The 15,942-nt window shown below is 35.8% G+C and overlaps 1 protein-coding gene across 1 annotated transcript in view; it reads right to left on the bottom strand.

The window, feature by feature from the left end:
• The window catches only part of BTBD8 (BTB domain containing 8), a 31,389-nt gene extending 19,141 nt beyond the window's left edge, over positions 1 to 12,248 (bottom strand). Inside the window, exons 1-7 of the mRNA XM_014884144.2 lie at positions 12,119 to 12,248; positions 9,090 to 9,179; positions 6,899 to 6,979; positions 5,714 to 5,810; positions 5,016 to 5,104; positions 4,698 to 4,800; positions 536 to 718 (exon numbers count right to left, since the gene is read on the bottom strand). Coding sequence (XP_014739630.2) covers positions 536 to 718; positions 4,698 to 4,800; positions 5,016 to 5,104; positions 5,714 to 5,810; positions 6,899 to 6,979; positions 9,090 to 9,142 — 606 coding nt within the window. The 5' untranslated portion in view covers positions 9,143 to 9,179; positions 12,119 to 12,248. The remainder of the gene's footprint in view (positions 1 to 535; positions 719 to 4,697; positions 4,801 to 5,015; positions 5,105 to 5,713; positions 5,811 to 6,898; positions 6,980 to 9,089; positions 9,180 to 12,118) is intronic.
• Between the last annotated feature and the right edge of the window lie 3,694 nt (positions 12,249 to 15,942).

Here is a 15,942-nt window from a genome sequence, read left to right as displayed (position 1 = left end):
CCCTCTTTCTTTTTTTCACTCCTCTGTACATATTAAAAACCATATTTCACAGGAGAAATGAACTGGCTGGATGACTAGGTAAGCTCACACCAGAACCTGCAGCATTGCCACACTGGTGCAACTTGCAACACAAATCAGTAGAATTTGAGTCCACTGCTCATGCTCATAATCTTGTAAATCCACGCTGTTACTCCAGGGGTCTGAAAGCTTTTTTGAAACTGGTATCTATACTTTTTGCAACACAGAAACTTCCCTCTAAATCAGTTGCAACTTTTGCTTAACTGAAGCACGTAACCTGAACGAAGTACTAGCCCTGTGTATCAAAGCATTTACATGCTTTAAAACAAACCTGAAAAAACCTACCTCCCCAAAAATCTTAGCTCTGCCCAAGTTTGGTTTTTTGGTTTGTTTTTTCCATAGAACTGTACTTCAAAGAAAAGCTGAAACTCTTTTGGTAACTTAGCAGCCTAAACTTTACAAAATGTGATATAATTCAATTTATTTGAAAGCATATAAGAACTTGAGGGCACTTTACCTGCAACAAAACAGAGAAGCCTTCATTTTGTACTACGTGTAGGAAGTTTGCAACAATAAAGGTTACACATTCCTCATGCAGCCGTGATGCCAAGGCCACAGCTGCCTCTGTCCATTTCACTCGGGGAAGGCTATTGATCAGCCGGTCACTCTCCATCAGACGGGAAGCTGCATTCTTGTGGTTCTTGAAACAGAAACAGAAATTAGCCTGTTGCCAAGCAATTACCTCAAGAATTGCTGATTGTAAAATAGCGTCTGTTCAGATACTAAGCTTTTACACAAGGATCCAACTATGCCATTATTTCCCCTAACTAAATAAATTTTGGGGTTTATACTTCTTAATATTATACATGCCTTTGAACCTAAAGCAGAAAAAGAAACCTGAAGTTAGGTAGTAGTTTTCAATAGCTTTTATTACATTTTTTCGACTCTGTCATTATACTGCAGTCCTGAAGAAAATAAGGCAAATGTTAGCTGGAGAAGCTGAATAGAGAAAAAGATCACAGGTCACTGAAAGATGTAATAAATTCTTGAATAAAACTGTTAAGTTGAGGTTTTAGGTGAGTGTGGATGGCCTAGCATTCAGGATAAAGACAAAACTTTTTTTGTAATTATGAATCCTTTTGCTTTATTTAAAGGAGTCAGACAACAAATATTTGTCTTCTCAGACGGAGTTTTAACTGAACTTACTCTCTTTGTTGTGTAAAGTTTCTCAAAGAAAAGTAACTGTTACATTTCTAGTTACATTTCACACATACAAACAGATTTGAGAATATTTATTATCCTCATCTGTGTCTTTGGTTTTTCATGCACTGCATCAGCACAGTACCTGAGGGCAACTTCTACTGGCTAACACATCACTTGAAAAGAACTTGGAATTTATGGTTATCCACATTAGAATGGCCTGAAAGCTCTATTCAACATGAACTAGCAGGACACTGATAAATTATGCATTAACACTTGAAAAAGCAACATTTCAGATAAATATTTGACACAAAAACACCTACTGCAAATTCAGATCACAATCACATTTGTCCTATGCAAGTTAGAAAGCAGCGAGTACCTTCTTTGTGCATATTATAGTTAAAAGAGAAAATCTGACCGTGCATTGTTAAAATATATTTTAAAATTATTTTACTCATCTCTGGGCAAAGTCAGTTTGCTTCTCTGCAGATCATGTAAATTAACAATTACATATATGCTTATGGTTTGATTTTGCTCCCAATGGACTCAATTACAAGCTTTTTGAATTGTCTCGAATTCAACCCCTGCTCACAAGGCAATAAGCATTTACTCCCATTAGACACTTCCAGTGAAATATTAAATGCCTTCATTGACTTCTAATTAAATCAGCACTTTGTAGAAGTGGTTCTAACTGAATTTTACTTCTCTTACTGTACTTTTTTCCTAACCATTTTAAAGTAGAGTCCACTTTAATTATCTAAAACCAGTAATTTTCTTGCATGAAGTTGAGACATCAGGGATATACACACATAAAGCACCTGGGCAGTGCTTTAAATAGCACTTCCATTTTAATGTTTCTCTGTTCATCATTGTGGTTTCCTGGGGATTTTCCCACCAACAATCTCCTTTTCTTTGCATCTTTTTTGTCCTCTAAAGGGCTGTCACGTTAACTAGGTTTTACACTTCTAGCATCAGTAAATGAAAGGATCAGCAGAATTATATTGTTTAACTGGGTATAACTGTTAAAAGTTTTACAGCAGAGAACTCTAGCAGCAGAGAAAAAGGACTGTAAATCATACAACAGCCCCTGCAAAATTAATGTCAGACCTTTTCTTCTTCATCCCTCAAGCAGGCTTAAAGCATTTTTGCAGATTGTGAAAAACTCCCCTGGGAATTCCACAAGTTTTTGGAATGGGTGTCTTAAACACTGAAAGGAATGCTCACCAGAAGCATTCTCTGGGCAGAACAGGCTTATGCTTTATTGTTTAATTTTGTAACTCTAGATGCTTTCAAGACTTCAGTCCATAAAATACCAGTGAATCTTGCCAAGACACACCAACACCAATTTTAAATCATTAATATGGGAAGTAAAACCCATTTTAGTACAAAGAGCAAAAACCTTCCAGAGAAGCTGGGTACACAACAGGGCAGTACCAAGTACCACAGTGCCATGACTGTTCTGCAAATGCTGGCAAGGTAGCAAATGTATTTCAACACAAACTGTATCCACAGCATCTTTATTTACTAGAATAAGGGGAAGGAAGGCCTGAACATTTACCTTTCACCTGTCCCAATAATGTTGCACAGGGACCTAGAGAAGAAGCTAGAACTGTGTCTACTTATGCTCATAGCTACAGTACACACCTGAGGTAGTCTGGAGTGGCAAGTGGGTGGTGGTTTAACTATGAACAGCTGTAGATCAGAATGAACTGATCTAGATCTGAAAATGTTACTTAAAACTTCTCAAGTTTTATGCAATGTATGACACACACATTGCTATGTATATATTCTAGGAACAATACAATACAATATAGTGGCAGAACACCCAGCATCTTGAGATTAACTAGACATATTCCTGATATCTAATATATTCCATGTATTATAACTGCCATCTTTGTTCTGTTAGGTTTATGCATTGTGGTAGAACTGTTGAGGTTTTATAACTATGCATATTCTCAAGCTTCTCTTGATTGCAGAATCACAGCTGAGCTGGAGGGTACCCTCAGGGATCATCGAGTCCAACTCCTGGCTGTGCACAGCACCGTCCCCAAGAGTCACACCATGTGCCTGAGAGCATTGTCCAAACACTTCTTGAACTCTGTCAGGTTGGTGCTGTGACCACTGCCCTGGGGAGCTCTTCCAGTGCCCAAACACCCCCTGGGGAAGAACCTTTACCTGCTATCTAACGTAAAGGCACTTAGCCCTGAAATCTGTCCTTTTTCAGGCCTTCACTTGAATATGCAGTTGCAGCTGCCACTCCTAACTGACCTGCTGGCCTCAGCATTTTAAGTGCTTCTTCACACAAGTCCTGAAAAACCAGTCCCAAAAAGGCTTCACAGTCCTTTCAGCAAGGGGTAGTTGTTGGCCAGAACCATTCCAGAGTGCAACTGTTGAACCAGAGCTATGTTTGACAGTGTGCATGGCCACACTGGAGCTATTTAGTTTGGCTAACACAGTAACATAGACATGGAGACAGGGACTTCAGCGTGAGATATAGGAGATGTCACACCAAAATCATGCTGTGAATGTTACCTGAGCTAGTTAGATTACATTTTGTCTGTGACAATCCACATTAGAACTACCTACATAGACAGTCATGGTTGGCAGCAGCTCTACAGATTTACCTTTATTTCTACATACTTTTCATGTATCTGTTACAATTCAGCATGTTTACAGGCTGAGTACTTCACCGAATTTCTGTTAACAGGTCTAGTTCAAATCAGTTACCTTAAGTCTGCTCTGAGCACAGCTTTATCCAGAAATACAATTAGAAAATACTTAAATTTAGGCAGGTCTAAATTAGAACAATGTAAGTAAGTGCCACAAAAAATGAAAGCTGAGCTTTGGGGGGGACCAGTGTAGTACTATCTGAGAAGTAAGAGATATGGATACTATAGTGCTACTTTATTTTTGCAAAGCCAGTCTGCCTGTAAACAAATAGTCAGTGACCACCTGAGGTCTGAAAAAAAAGGTCAATTTTTTCCAAATTAGAATACAGGTAAAGATGAAAAGGCAATCACAAATGATGTATGCTACCATGTAACACAGAAATTGATACAGTGATCTCCTGTTCCTCACTATCCAAATATATAATCAGAGAATCAGAGGATGGCCTGGGTTGAAAGGGACCTTACAGGCCCTCTAATCCTATCCTCCTTGCTGGATTTCCACTAGACCAGGTTTCTCAAAGCCCCATCCAATCTGGCCTTGAACACTTCCATAATGTTGCACTATGATGTCCAAGCTGTGTTTCATAAACATATTTTCTATTATTATGGAGGACTGTGTGTCATGAAGCATAACAATGACATTTCACATCAAAATAGTTTTAAAAATTGTTATTTTAATTGGAACTTTTACATAGTATAAATGTACTACAGATTTAAGATACTGCATTTATTATCTCTTAAATTACATTGTACAGCTAAATAAGGAAAGAATTTGCATTGCTGTATTTTTATACAAAGCACACTACTTACCAAAGAGTTAATCAACATAACAAGACAATTGTTCTGAAGTTCAGTAGGTAAATTGGCAAAGCTTTTCTCTGAAAAACATCTTGCAAAATGTTTTCCTACCCATCTGTTGAAAAGAGAGCCATTCTTAGGTAAGGAAGATGAAAAATGTTCTATCTTCACTTGCTAGCATAAGTGATATCTCTAAAGTATTGTGAAGAAAAAACGTTTAAAATGCAAATGTTTCATATGCCAAAATAGACCCTATCTTGCAAAATAAAATAATTTCAACATAAATAAATTAAAGAAAAACTAAAACCAATTTTATTTTATTTTACTTACTTCAAGCAAGCAGCATATAGATTTTCCACTCCCAATGAATGAGCAATAGCCATGCATTCCAGGACAGGCTGCTGTTTGCCAGGAACAGGCTAGAGTTGTTAGAAAATCATCACAATTACTGTATATTCTGAATTACAGAAACCATACAAAAGTACAAAATCTTCAGTTCAAAGATTCAGAAGTAATGTCAGCTGCCACTCTAAGTTTGTTTGCCTCTATGCAGTCATCTATTTCCACATGTCAGTAAAGTAGGATTCTGCCCCATGAGCCTAATGCCTGAAAATGCTCAGCTCTAAGCAGGTGCTTGTTTTTAAACCAATTTTAATTGAACAGACTTTTTTTCTAAATATATGCCCATGAAACAAGATATGCAAATATATAGCCTTTCCACATGCCCACCAAGAACAGTTACATTTACAATAGCACATATTAAACTATACTCAGTGTAATTTAATACATGGAATTAATCATGTAGAATACTGCTTTTAATCAGCTGGGTTTCCAAGTATCTATAAACAGGGGATGAGATCACAGATCTTACTCCCACCATCTACCCCAGGTTCACACCTGAGAACGGGGACTGTTGACTTCAGCCAACACCTTGATCACGTACTTCTTACATATCTTGTCACTAGGATTAATGTTAAGTCATAGATTTGAAATCCTCAGGCTCTGTACTCACGTGAGAAGTGACGTACCTTTTGGAAGAAATTGCAGTAATCTCTTTTCAAAATGTAGATAGCTACTTCCTTTAATCCATCCAGCCCATACATGTCTGCAATGCCCAACATGCGACTAAAGAGAGAGCAGCAGTGACAGCAATCAAACAATCCTTGTGATACATATGTGTGCATATATATATATGTGATATATTTTCCTTACAGGACAATTTACATGCTAACTTCACTTCTTGTTTCAGTCAGAATTTACTGCAGAAAGAGACTGATAACCAAGTGTGACACTTGCCAAAGAATAATCTTCAAAGCAGAAATATATTGACCTATTGATAATCTCCCAGCCATCAAGTTCAGCCTGTATAAAAACAAGCCTCTGTCACTAGCTGAGAAACTGTTTACAAGACTCTCAGTTTCTCCATTTTAAGGATATCAAATGAAAAAATACTTGTGCCAGCAGAGTACAAGAATTTTGTACATTTTTTCCATGATTACAGAAAATGTTATTGATGGCATTCTTAAAAAGCAGAGCGAGCAAACTATTAATTATTTTATATATTAATACCGTAATTTTATTTTCTATATCAATTCCTTAGCTAAACACTGATATTGGGACGTACTATAAACAGCTCCATATTTTTAGGAAATTGTAGCATTTCAGTCTTTACTGGCAGAGTTTGTCACCTAATATATATATATGATTTCAGAAGATAATTCACAAATTTCAGAATTTACTTCACTAATACATGATTATGTATAAAACTGTGATTAAAAACTACTCCAGAAGAAAATGCCAACGTTTACATTGGTTCCTATATCACCTTTCATGGATCTGAGACTAACTACTTAGCCTTCTCATCACCTCAGTAATTATTCAAAATTTAAAATTTAAATTTAAAATATTAGCTGTTATATACTATCACACATTGTATATATTATCACATAATATATCACATGTATTATTCTGAAAACTAAAAGGAAGGTACAGGCAAATTGAGAATTATTTTGGTATAAAACATCATCCTGCTTTTCACTCTCACAGAGTACTCCAAAACCTGCTGGCACACCTTTTCCAATAGCTGTCAAAAAAATAAGATTTCTTCAACAGCTTTATTTTTGGAGTTTTCCTTTTGACTTTTAATTGAGAAAATATAGAACAAGCAAACAAGCACAAACTAAAAGAAAAAAATAATAAAATTTGACATATACCCAACATCAACTTCCTCTGGAAAGTCCAAAATAGCTCCATATATAAAATGCAAGACCACATTCATTTCTGTATGGCTTATGCTGCAAAAAAGAATTCAAAAATACAAATAAAGACATGCCCGTAATAAAATGCATCACATTTCTTAGCCAAAGAAGTTGGTCAAAAAGCTGATACATCATCCAGCTGCTCTGTGAATGGAAGGCAAATGATTGATAAAATTAAAGCAATGAGATTTTGCAATGCAAAGCTATCTAAATTGACTACACTGGGGGTGAATTTAGGTACTCAACAGACTTGCTGAAACTTTCTAACACTTTAGATCTTTAAAAATAAGTAATAAGCAGACTAATATTAATAACTATATTATTTGTACTGATAATATGGAAGAAGGATGTTTTCACCATGGCCAAGCTCTTAACTAGCAATAACTATCAAGTAACTATCTATTTTTAAATTGTTTTATTATAATAATTACTCTAAGTCTCTATTTTATGATTTGTTTTTGCAACACTAAAAATACATTTAATAGTTTTATTACAATGCTAAGTAGAAATGTTACTCAGAATAGTCAGAAAGTCTTTATTCAGATTAAGGAAGCTGGCTGTCCTTCCCAGCAGTGTTTGCATCTTTTCACAGTCCCAGCATCCAAATGCAGAGAGGCACAGAGTGCCTCAGTGATGGACATGACCTGAGCAACACTTCCTTGTCCATACATTCTTGTGTGCAATCTTCAGCACCCACAAATGCTGTGTGCATTAGTGTAAATGGAATATTCATGCAGAGCTAAGACCCTTTAAAACATTAGACATGTTTAAGCAATTGACACTGATGACTAAAATCCAAAGGAAAAAATCCAGTATTGCAACATGCAAAGAAGCAAAATCAGCACAGCTGTCTCCCTGTATAGCAGTACACACAACAGCCATGAAGTCAGAGAGAAGGAGTTTCCCCACAGTCTTGACAGCTGTTACCTTAAGCAGAATTTTCATTATTTCAGAATAAGCCATATGTACTTCATTTATAAATGTTGTAGAAGACAGCAAAGAAACCAGCACTAAGCAGAAAAGTGAACTGGAAAAGGTAAACTATGCATACAACTCATAATAACAGAAATTATGAGACAGTGGCATGAGAATAGTCTCATATAAGGATTTAGTACTTCTTAGGAGAATGCCTGTAGTGAAAAATAAGGATGAAAATTTCTTAACCACAGAGAAATCGATTACAAAGAGAGAAGTGTAAACACCAGAGTAATTGGTGATTATCAGCCTCTAAAACACCATAAAAATGAATGAATAAATTAAATTGCAAGTATATTGTTTTATAAGGATTTGGAAGTTATAACTAAATCAACAGATAACCTTTCTGATTTTGCAGCAGCATTATTGCACTGACAGGAAACTAAAATGAGCATTTAAGAAAGTATCACTTGGCCAAGAGATTTTATATTAACACATACAGTGCTGCAAAGTGTAACTGCTAAGGGACACAGTTCTTTCTGAAGAAAACTGAGTCAGCCAACATCATGCCTGAGAAAAAAGCTAACATGTACACGGATCAGTAGTCCTTGGCTTTTAAAGGAAATTGAATGTACTTTACAATAGAGTTTTCTCATACTGAAAAGAACGAACCTGGCAGTCCCCAGCTTATCTATGAAGTCTTAAGTATTCATCCTACAGTGACAGCTCCATTATTCTCACACAAAAAGCCATGGTAAACAAGCCCACTAGATAAAATTGATTTAGTATATGCTGCTGGAATATCATAATTAAACACTATTTAGGAAATGTTATTTATCTTTACATTGTAAATATACTTATTGTACACATAAGTATGAAAATTAAGTTGTTCAGACACTCACAGTATTTTTCATGACATGTACAACAAGAAGTGAAAGAGAAGAATTCTCAAGTAGATTGTGAATACTAAAACATACTCTACACACAAAGATTAGTGCCCTTCTGCTGATGAAAAAGACTTTTCTGAATCATCTGACAATATTAACAAATACACTACACAAAGAGTTTCATCCTGAAGTCAAAACAGCACTCAGAAAATGTATCAGGCTGGAGAAAAGTGTCAAGGCACATTAATCTTCAGCGCTCAGTACACAGCACAGTTGTTACATATTTGCAGTGATTGTAAATTGCCTACCTTTGCTCCCACACGACTTGCAGAGACAACACTTACCCTTGAAGAGTGATGTGCTCTTGAGAGCTTTCAGCCCAGCTTCCACTCAGCATAGCAGCAAAGTAACTAGATCTGGCACATAAAATGGCCCTGAGAGAGAAAAAGTAAACATTATTCCAATACACACAAATATTCATGATGAGACTCTTCGATAACGTTGACTTAAATCTTTGCCCTTTATGCATTAAGGTGTCAGTGGTGTACTGCATGCCTTTTCTCCCAGTATGTTTGGAATTTCAAAATATGCTACAGAAAAAAACAAACAGTACTCTATAAATTTTTCAGTTAAGGCTTCTTTTTAGTATGACTTTGACATTCACACAGAGGAAATCGATTATCACAAACATCTTCCTTTATATAAAAATTTCACATTTATTTCTCCTATTTTATTTACCAAATAAGAGTAAATAACAGAGTTATTAAATAAATAGTTTATACAGCCCCATTATAAAGAATTATATCCTGAATATCTTAAATTCTTCTTATATTACAAAATGTGTATTTATCAAAATGGTAAGTATGTAATGTCTTGTATTCAGAATTTTCTACCTACCAAAAGTCAAACAAAACATGCTAATATATGCTGGGACAATATGATGTGTTTTTACAACAGGAGCTGTCAGTTACTTCTGTTTACATTTACTGTCTTTCAATATTTAAAAGGCATAAATGCCCATAACAGGGCAAATTCAATTTACTACTACTTCCATAAAAGAGAATAAAGAAACCCCAGAGCTGCAGTCTGTGTAGCTCAGTATCTCTACCAGTCTCAGTCTTCAAAATATCAGTTAAGAAGACCTTTGCAAAAGGACTCTTAAGGTGGAAGTGCAGTGGCAAAGAGGAAGACAGTGGATGAAAACTGCTTTGTGGTTTCAGTTTTCCAGATCCACACCAGTTATAGGGTTAGCCTTTATGTATCTTAATAGATAATATTCTCATACATAGAATTTTTTCATTACAATTGCTAAGCTTCCTATTATTTATAAAATTAGCTTATGTCATGTGTTTCCTGTGTCAGAAAACGCAAAAGGTTATACTAGGCATGAGAATCCTGTTACATGTATTTGTTGTCTCTCAAAATGTTTCTGAGCACTCTCATTTTGCGTAGGAAGAAGCATGAAGAATACTATTTATGGTCTCTTTTCTAGTCATTTTATATTCTGTATTCTCTCATCTCACTCCTCCTGCTTCAGAAGTCTCAATACTTTAAAATTAGAAACTTCTTACACATTCCTCCTGTGAGTCATCCAGCAAAAATAATAACAATGAAGCTTTTACTGAATGTTTCATATCTCAGTGAAATACGTCCACATATAAACGGGCATTACATCCTAACTTAAAGTGTCTGAAATTCTGGGTACACACACAATCTCTTTTTTGTAAGATAAAATAACACAACATCATAGAGATATGGAATACCCTTATCTCCATTTTTTTATTCTGTTTCAAATAGATTTTAGTAATGAACAGTGATCAATCGACTTCAAGGGCATAGTTAGAGTGAATTTTTAAAACAGTCATTTTAAATAAGACAGGTATTCAGCAGAATATGGATAAGTATGCAGTACCAAAATTTAAATTTTATCAGCATGTAATTATAAAATATATGAAGATACCAAATTATTTTGAAATAATTTTACCTGTGCTTTCCTACAGTGATGGTTAGTGCCAGTTTTATTACCAAACAAATCTGTTTTGCTTCATGCAGACCTCTGCAGGAATGCAACACTGGGAAGACACAAACCAGCAAACACTAAAGTCTGCTGGGAGTTCACAGGAACTATTTCTATGGGAACTTCTCCCACAGTGGTGGGAGACTCTGGGGGCCTAACCACTCTCCTGTTTGAGAACTTAAAAAAGTGACCCTTACACAAAGTAAATAATTCTGGTGCTTTCACCACAATGATAATGAAAGTTCCATTGCCATATGCCCATTGCCTCCTGCTGTTCACATGACACAGTGCTAGAACAAGCTCAAGTGCTGTGCCTGTTTCAGAACATCCTTGTTTTCTCTATGATTTACTGCTGTATTTTTTGATGTTAGTTAAACTAGATACATAGCTTCAGGCAGTAAGTGGCCTAAATTAAATAAGATCTGCTGATAGAAGCTCTTTGTTGCACTATTTTTTTCTGCATTAAAGCATTTGTTTCTCAAACTTATTTATCTGAGAACACAATGTAGACCAGAAGAAACAAACTTTACTGTACTTCATTCTGAAAATGTAGCATATATCCAAATACTCACACAACTGTGATATATCTTCTATAAAGATATTGTAATGTCAGTAATAAACTGCCCTCCCCCACCCCCCCGTTTTGTGTTGAGAAAGTACAAAAGCAATGCAGGGTTTTTATAGCCCCTCTCAATAAATATACTCAAAGGGAACAAAATACAGGCTGTCTAGTTTGCCATCTCAAATGCAAACAGATTTACATCAAAGGTACAGGGAATGGTACTGACACTTCAATTTGCTTTCCCAAGCCACAGGAGTACGATAAGCCAAAGTTCTTAAACGGTCTTGGACTTTTGGTGCAAGGCTCCTGACAATCTTTACATCTACATGACTGAAATAATGAAAGTAAAACCAGATTCTGGAGAGCCAAAACAAAAATTACTACTCTAGAAGTTTTCTGCCTATAAGGAAATTGTATTCAGCATTAATAACTGAATAGTTTACTAGAAGATTCTTTTTTTCTTTACAGAGCACAGATTATTTTTATTATTTTGTATTTCATACATATTTAAAGTCAGCAAAAAAGTATTTCCATGAGTATATACTCAATATATGAGTTTAAAGTGGCAATCTTAGATGTGCTGGAAATACAGTTGTTTTCAAAATAGTTGCTATTGATGATAAATTATATTCATTAGTATCGAAGTATAGCCACTCCACACATAAGACCTAAAAGCTGTAACAGTTCACAGGGAACAGCACCAGCAATAACTTCCTGTAGATATAGAGTAACAGCAGCATTTTATACCAGATGGTTATTGATAGAAAAAATCTTTACTGTAAATACTTATGTACCTGTGAGCTTGAAAATCTTTGCCTTCTACGCAAATATTAATATCTGGACAACAGCACTGCTTGTAGAGCCTCAGTAAGTCTTCTCCTAACACAGATGCAGTTTCTACTTTGGAATTACCTGCATATAGGGAGAAAAAGCTGTTTTCACTTTGTCAGGTATACAAGAGACTACTGACAGCACACAGACAAAATATTTGAAAAGAATCTGACATAATTAAATTTCTTCTTGCTGCATATTCAAGCTAGGATTTTCCTTGAAAAGTTTTCCAAACATTACTTTTTACTTATTTTGACTGATCAGAAACTTGACCAATGCTCCCTACTTGGTATCTACAGAAGAAATGCTACAGTTACTCTTTCATAAGATTATGCACCCAGTTCATTTTTTCTGCAGAGGTCTGGAACCTCTGCACTGCAGAGGAGTGTTGCCTGAGGAAGTCTGGGGTCATGCAGTGCTCCAGGCCTCCCCCAGAACAGAACTGCTGCTTGAGCCTGTGTCACTGACACGGCTGTTGCAGCCTGCACCTCTGGGGAAGACGCAGTTCAACATTTCCTTGTATTATTTCATTCAGAGCTGTAGTATGGAAGATCCTGAAAGGTTCCAGAAGCCTTACAGAACAACAGTGGAACCAGTGCAATTTGCTAGGAAAGGAGAACAAGACAAATACTCTGCTGTAGTTCCACATGGTGAGAAGTGAAGATCACTGTATTCCAGGAAAAAGACAGGACATGGTGATGACCATGCCTGATGCCTGGCAATTCCAGATTTATTACACCACCCATTGGCTGGGAATTGTGCCTGCCTAACTTCTGCAGCAATTTATTTCTTCAAAGGGTGAGGTAATGAGGTGGGCCAGAGAAAAGAATATCCATGACAGCTCTGCTCTAACAACAGCTTTAACTTTGTCTGCATTTTTACAACTGAAGAAGCATTTGAACAATTATTTAAAAGACAAAAAGAGAAAAAAAAGTGTAATTCCAAACCTACCTGCAGTGGTTTTGTCGCTTTCTGCATCAATTACTACTTGTGGAATTTCTTCCTCAATACCAGACAAACAACCAACTTCTTTCTGCACAGCTCCACTTGGAGTATTCTGATCAACTGGTGTTAGTTTGCTTTGTCCAAGACAATTTACATTTTTTTGAGCGTTCTGAAGAGTAGTGGTGTTGCTTTCTTGTATTTTCCTCACAAACAGCTCCTCAATTTCTTTAAGATTTATATCAGATGAATATAGAATCCTAAAAGATGACACTAATCTTTACTCCCGTAATTTTTCAATTGAAGAAAACAAAGAATTACATTTTTTTCATCTAACAAAATTGACAACCAGAAAATAAAGAGTTGGACTCTCTAGTGCTTAAAAAAACCCCAACTTTAAAAAAAAGAAGTATCTCTGAAAAACTTACTTCTGCAATTGCATGAAAAGCATAAAGAAGCACCACAAAATATCAAAACCTTCTAACATCAAGGTTACAGTAAAAAAATCATAAAAATTGTATAGAGATACAAATGAATTGGAGAAATACATTTTAATTTCAAAGGAAGCACTTAAGGCACAAAACTTTGCAGTTAAGATTACCCAAAAACTTTCACTTTGCCCATCTAGTAATTCCAGCTTCCCACTTTCCCATCTGTTTCACCAGCTTATTTTTGGCTCAGGATCTGGAAAGGCTAACAAAGCCTGCAGTCTGTGACTGCAAAGATCTCACATTTATAGAAACAGACTGCACTCCAGCACAGACAACATGTTTTATCATTGGTTTCATACCATCTAGATAAGTTAAGGAAGTTTAACAGAAGAGCTACAGTTCTTTGGATGTATCAGAAATACTCAGATCTGCTTTAGTCAATCACTCCGTGGCAAAGAGGCTTTTTTGTTAATTCTCAGAGAACAGTAATTTGAGTGTGTAATTTGAACACTACTCTGACAGGGAAGAGAAAACATACAAATCATCTTCCTTCTTAAGTCCTGTATTTAAAGGATTAAGATAGGTAGAATTTTTTTGTCTATGTGATACAGGTCCTTACCAGGAGAGAAGAAAAAACAAGAATGTAGGGAATGAGAATATTAATATTTTATTAAATTATGAAAGCAAGTGTCAGGAGAGGATGCAACAGGAACAATATTTCACATGGAAACAGTAAGACTGGTGGACCCTTTTAACATGTGATTTTAAGGTTGTTGTGTATGTATGTGCATTCAGAACTCCTAAGCTGTGAACTGACCATCTATTGCTCTTCATATTTAAAGTACTTTCCACCCTAGCATAATAATAGCATGAGGGAAAGACAAGTAATAACATGCCATATTACCAAGAACAGAAGCAAAAATTGCTTGATAGAGCAGGGAGACTTGGTAATTCTTTAGAAAATTCAAGACCACAACTTCCACACATTTTTTTCCATTCACTGTGCTTCACAGTAGGTAACATCTGTGTTTTACAGCTCTAAGGCAGTAGGAATCAAGAATAGAAATTCAGAGTAGAAACTCAGTTAAGCTAGAGATTTCAAAATTTCACAGAAGTATCCTGAAGTTGTCTTCAAGTTTTTTGTCCACGTTAGACCTCTCAAGAACTCAAAGTCACATAGACAATGCCAGTACAAAAAAAAACCAACCAAAACCAACCAAACAAAAGAAAAAATCCACGAATTTGCACTCTATCCCCCCTCTTCACCAGACGTAAGCCAGTACCACAATTACACAAGTACACTGGCCTCATACTGAATGTAAACAACTGCAGAAGTCCCTTAGGAAGGGTTTGTTGAAAAAAAAAATTGCCATTGAACATGTTAGGCTAAATTTGCACTGGAACTCTTATTCACCTTTCACAGAGCTTTTGCATATTTAACATGTAGACAGTACAAATTGACTTTGAGGGAGAAAGAAAATTAGCAGCAGCAGATAGAGTGTTTTGGCATAAATTAATTATTTTAATATTCTTACTTACTTTCTGTAGTAACTGAAAAACGTCCATAGGGAATCTCTTAAGCTAGGCAATGAGAGAACAATCTCCTGGGAATGCTCAGGATATTTTCAGAGAATCTACACAAGATACCTCAGGAACGCAATTAATTTTGTTATCACTAGGCTTCAGTCATTAAAAACGGCATCCTTACCACAACTAGGAACTCAGTAAATAAAAAAAAAAATAAAGTGGCATTTTAAACCAGAGCTAAGTAACTGGCTTCTGGATCTGAAAAAGTTAGTTTTATTTTAAGTAAGATTTTTTCCTGTAAAAAGTCAAGAAATTTTGACTCTTTCAGTTAACATTTAAAATCCAGTCACATTCCTGGATTTATTACTTCTACAAATTCAGCAGGTTATCTTAATATTAGAGTTCTACTTAATACAGAGTGTAGACTACTACTTTGAAAGAGTCATGAATGCATCCATTATTTGGCTTCACAGACAGCAAAATGATTTTAGCACATCTTTTAGAAATTTCCTTTTATCTCAGTAAATCCCGTTAGATGTTTCTGGAACAAGATTCTGCAGTTTTCTATAACCTGCTATAAAAAGTTTGCTTGGCAGCACCCTGTATTTTATAGGCTCATTTCTAAAGCAGAGTGAAGTTTTCTAGACTGTCTCCTCCAGACTACTGAAAGGTGCCTTCCTGCATAAATAAAAGCAAGGGAAATCTGGCATCCTTGGACCTTGGAGCTCAGATGGTTTAGTGATTATGTAAAACCATCTCTTCAAAGTGGTTGCTTTAAGAATCCAGAACTCTTACTGCAGAATTGTATTAGGAATAGTTTTTAAAAACTGTTCCAAACCTCTTGAGCAGGCATCATTCAATGTGCCATCCTAGTTTCCTTATCTAAA

The sequence above is a fragment of the Sturnus vulgaris genome, chromosome 9 (assembly GCF_052056855.1).
Source record: "Sturnus vulgaris isolate bStuVul1 chromosome 9, bStuVul1.hap1, whole genome shotgun sequence".
NCBI lineage: Eukaryota > Metazoa > Chordata > Aves > Passeriformes > Sturnidae > Sturnus > Sturnus vulgaris.
This window is presented reverse-complemented; position numbering and strand designations above follow the sequence as displayed.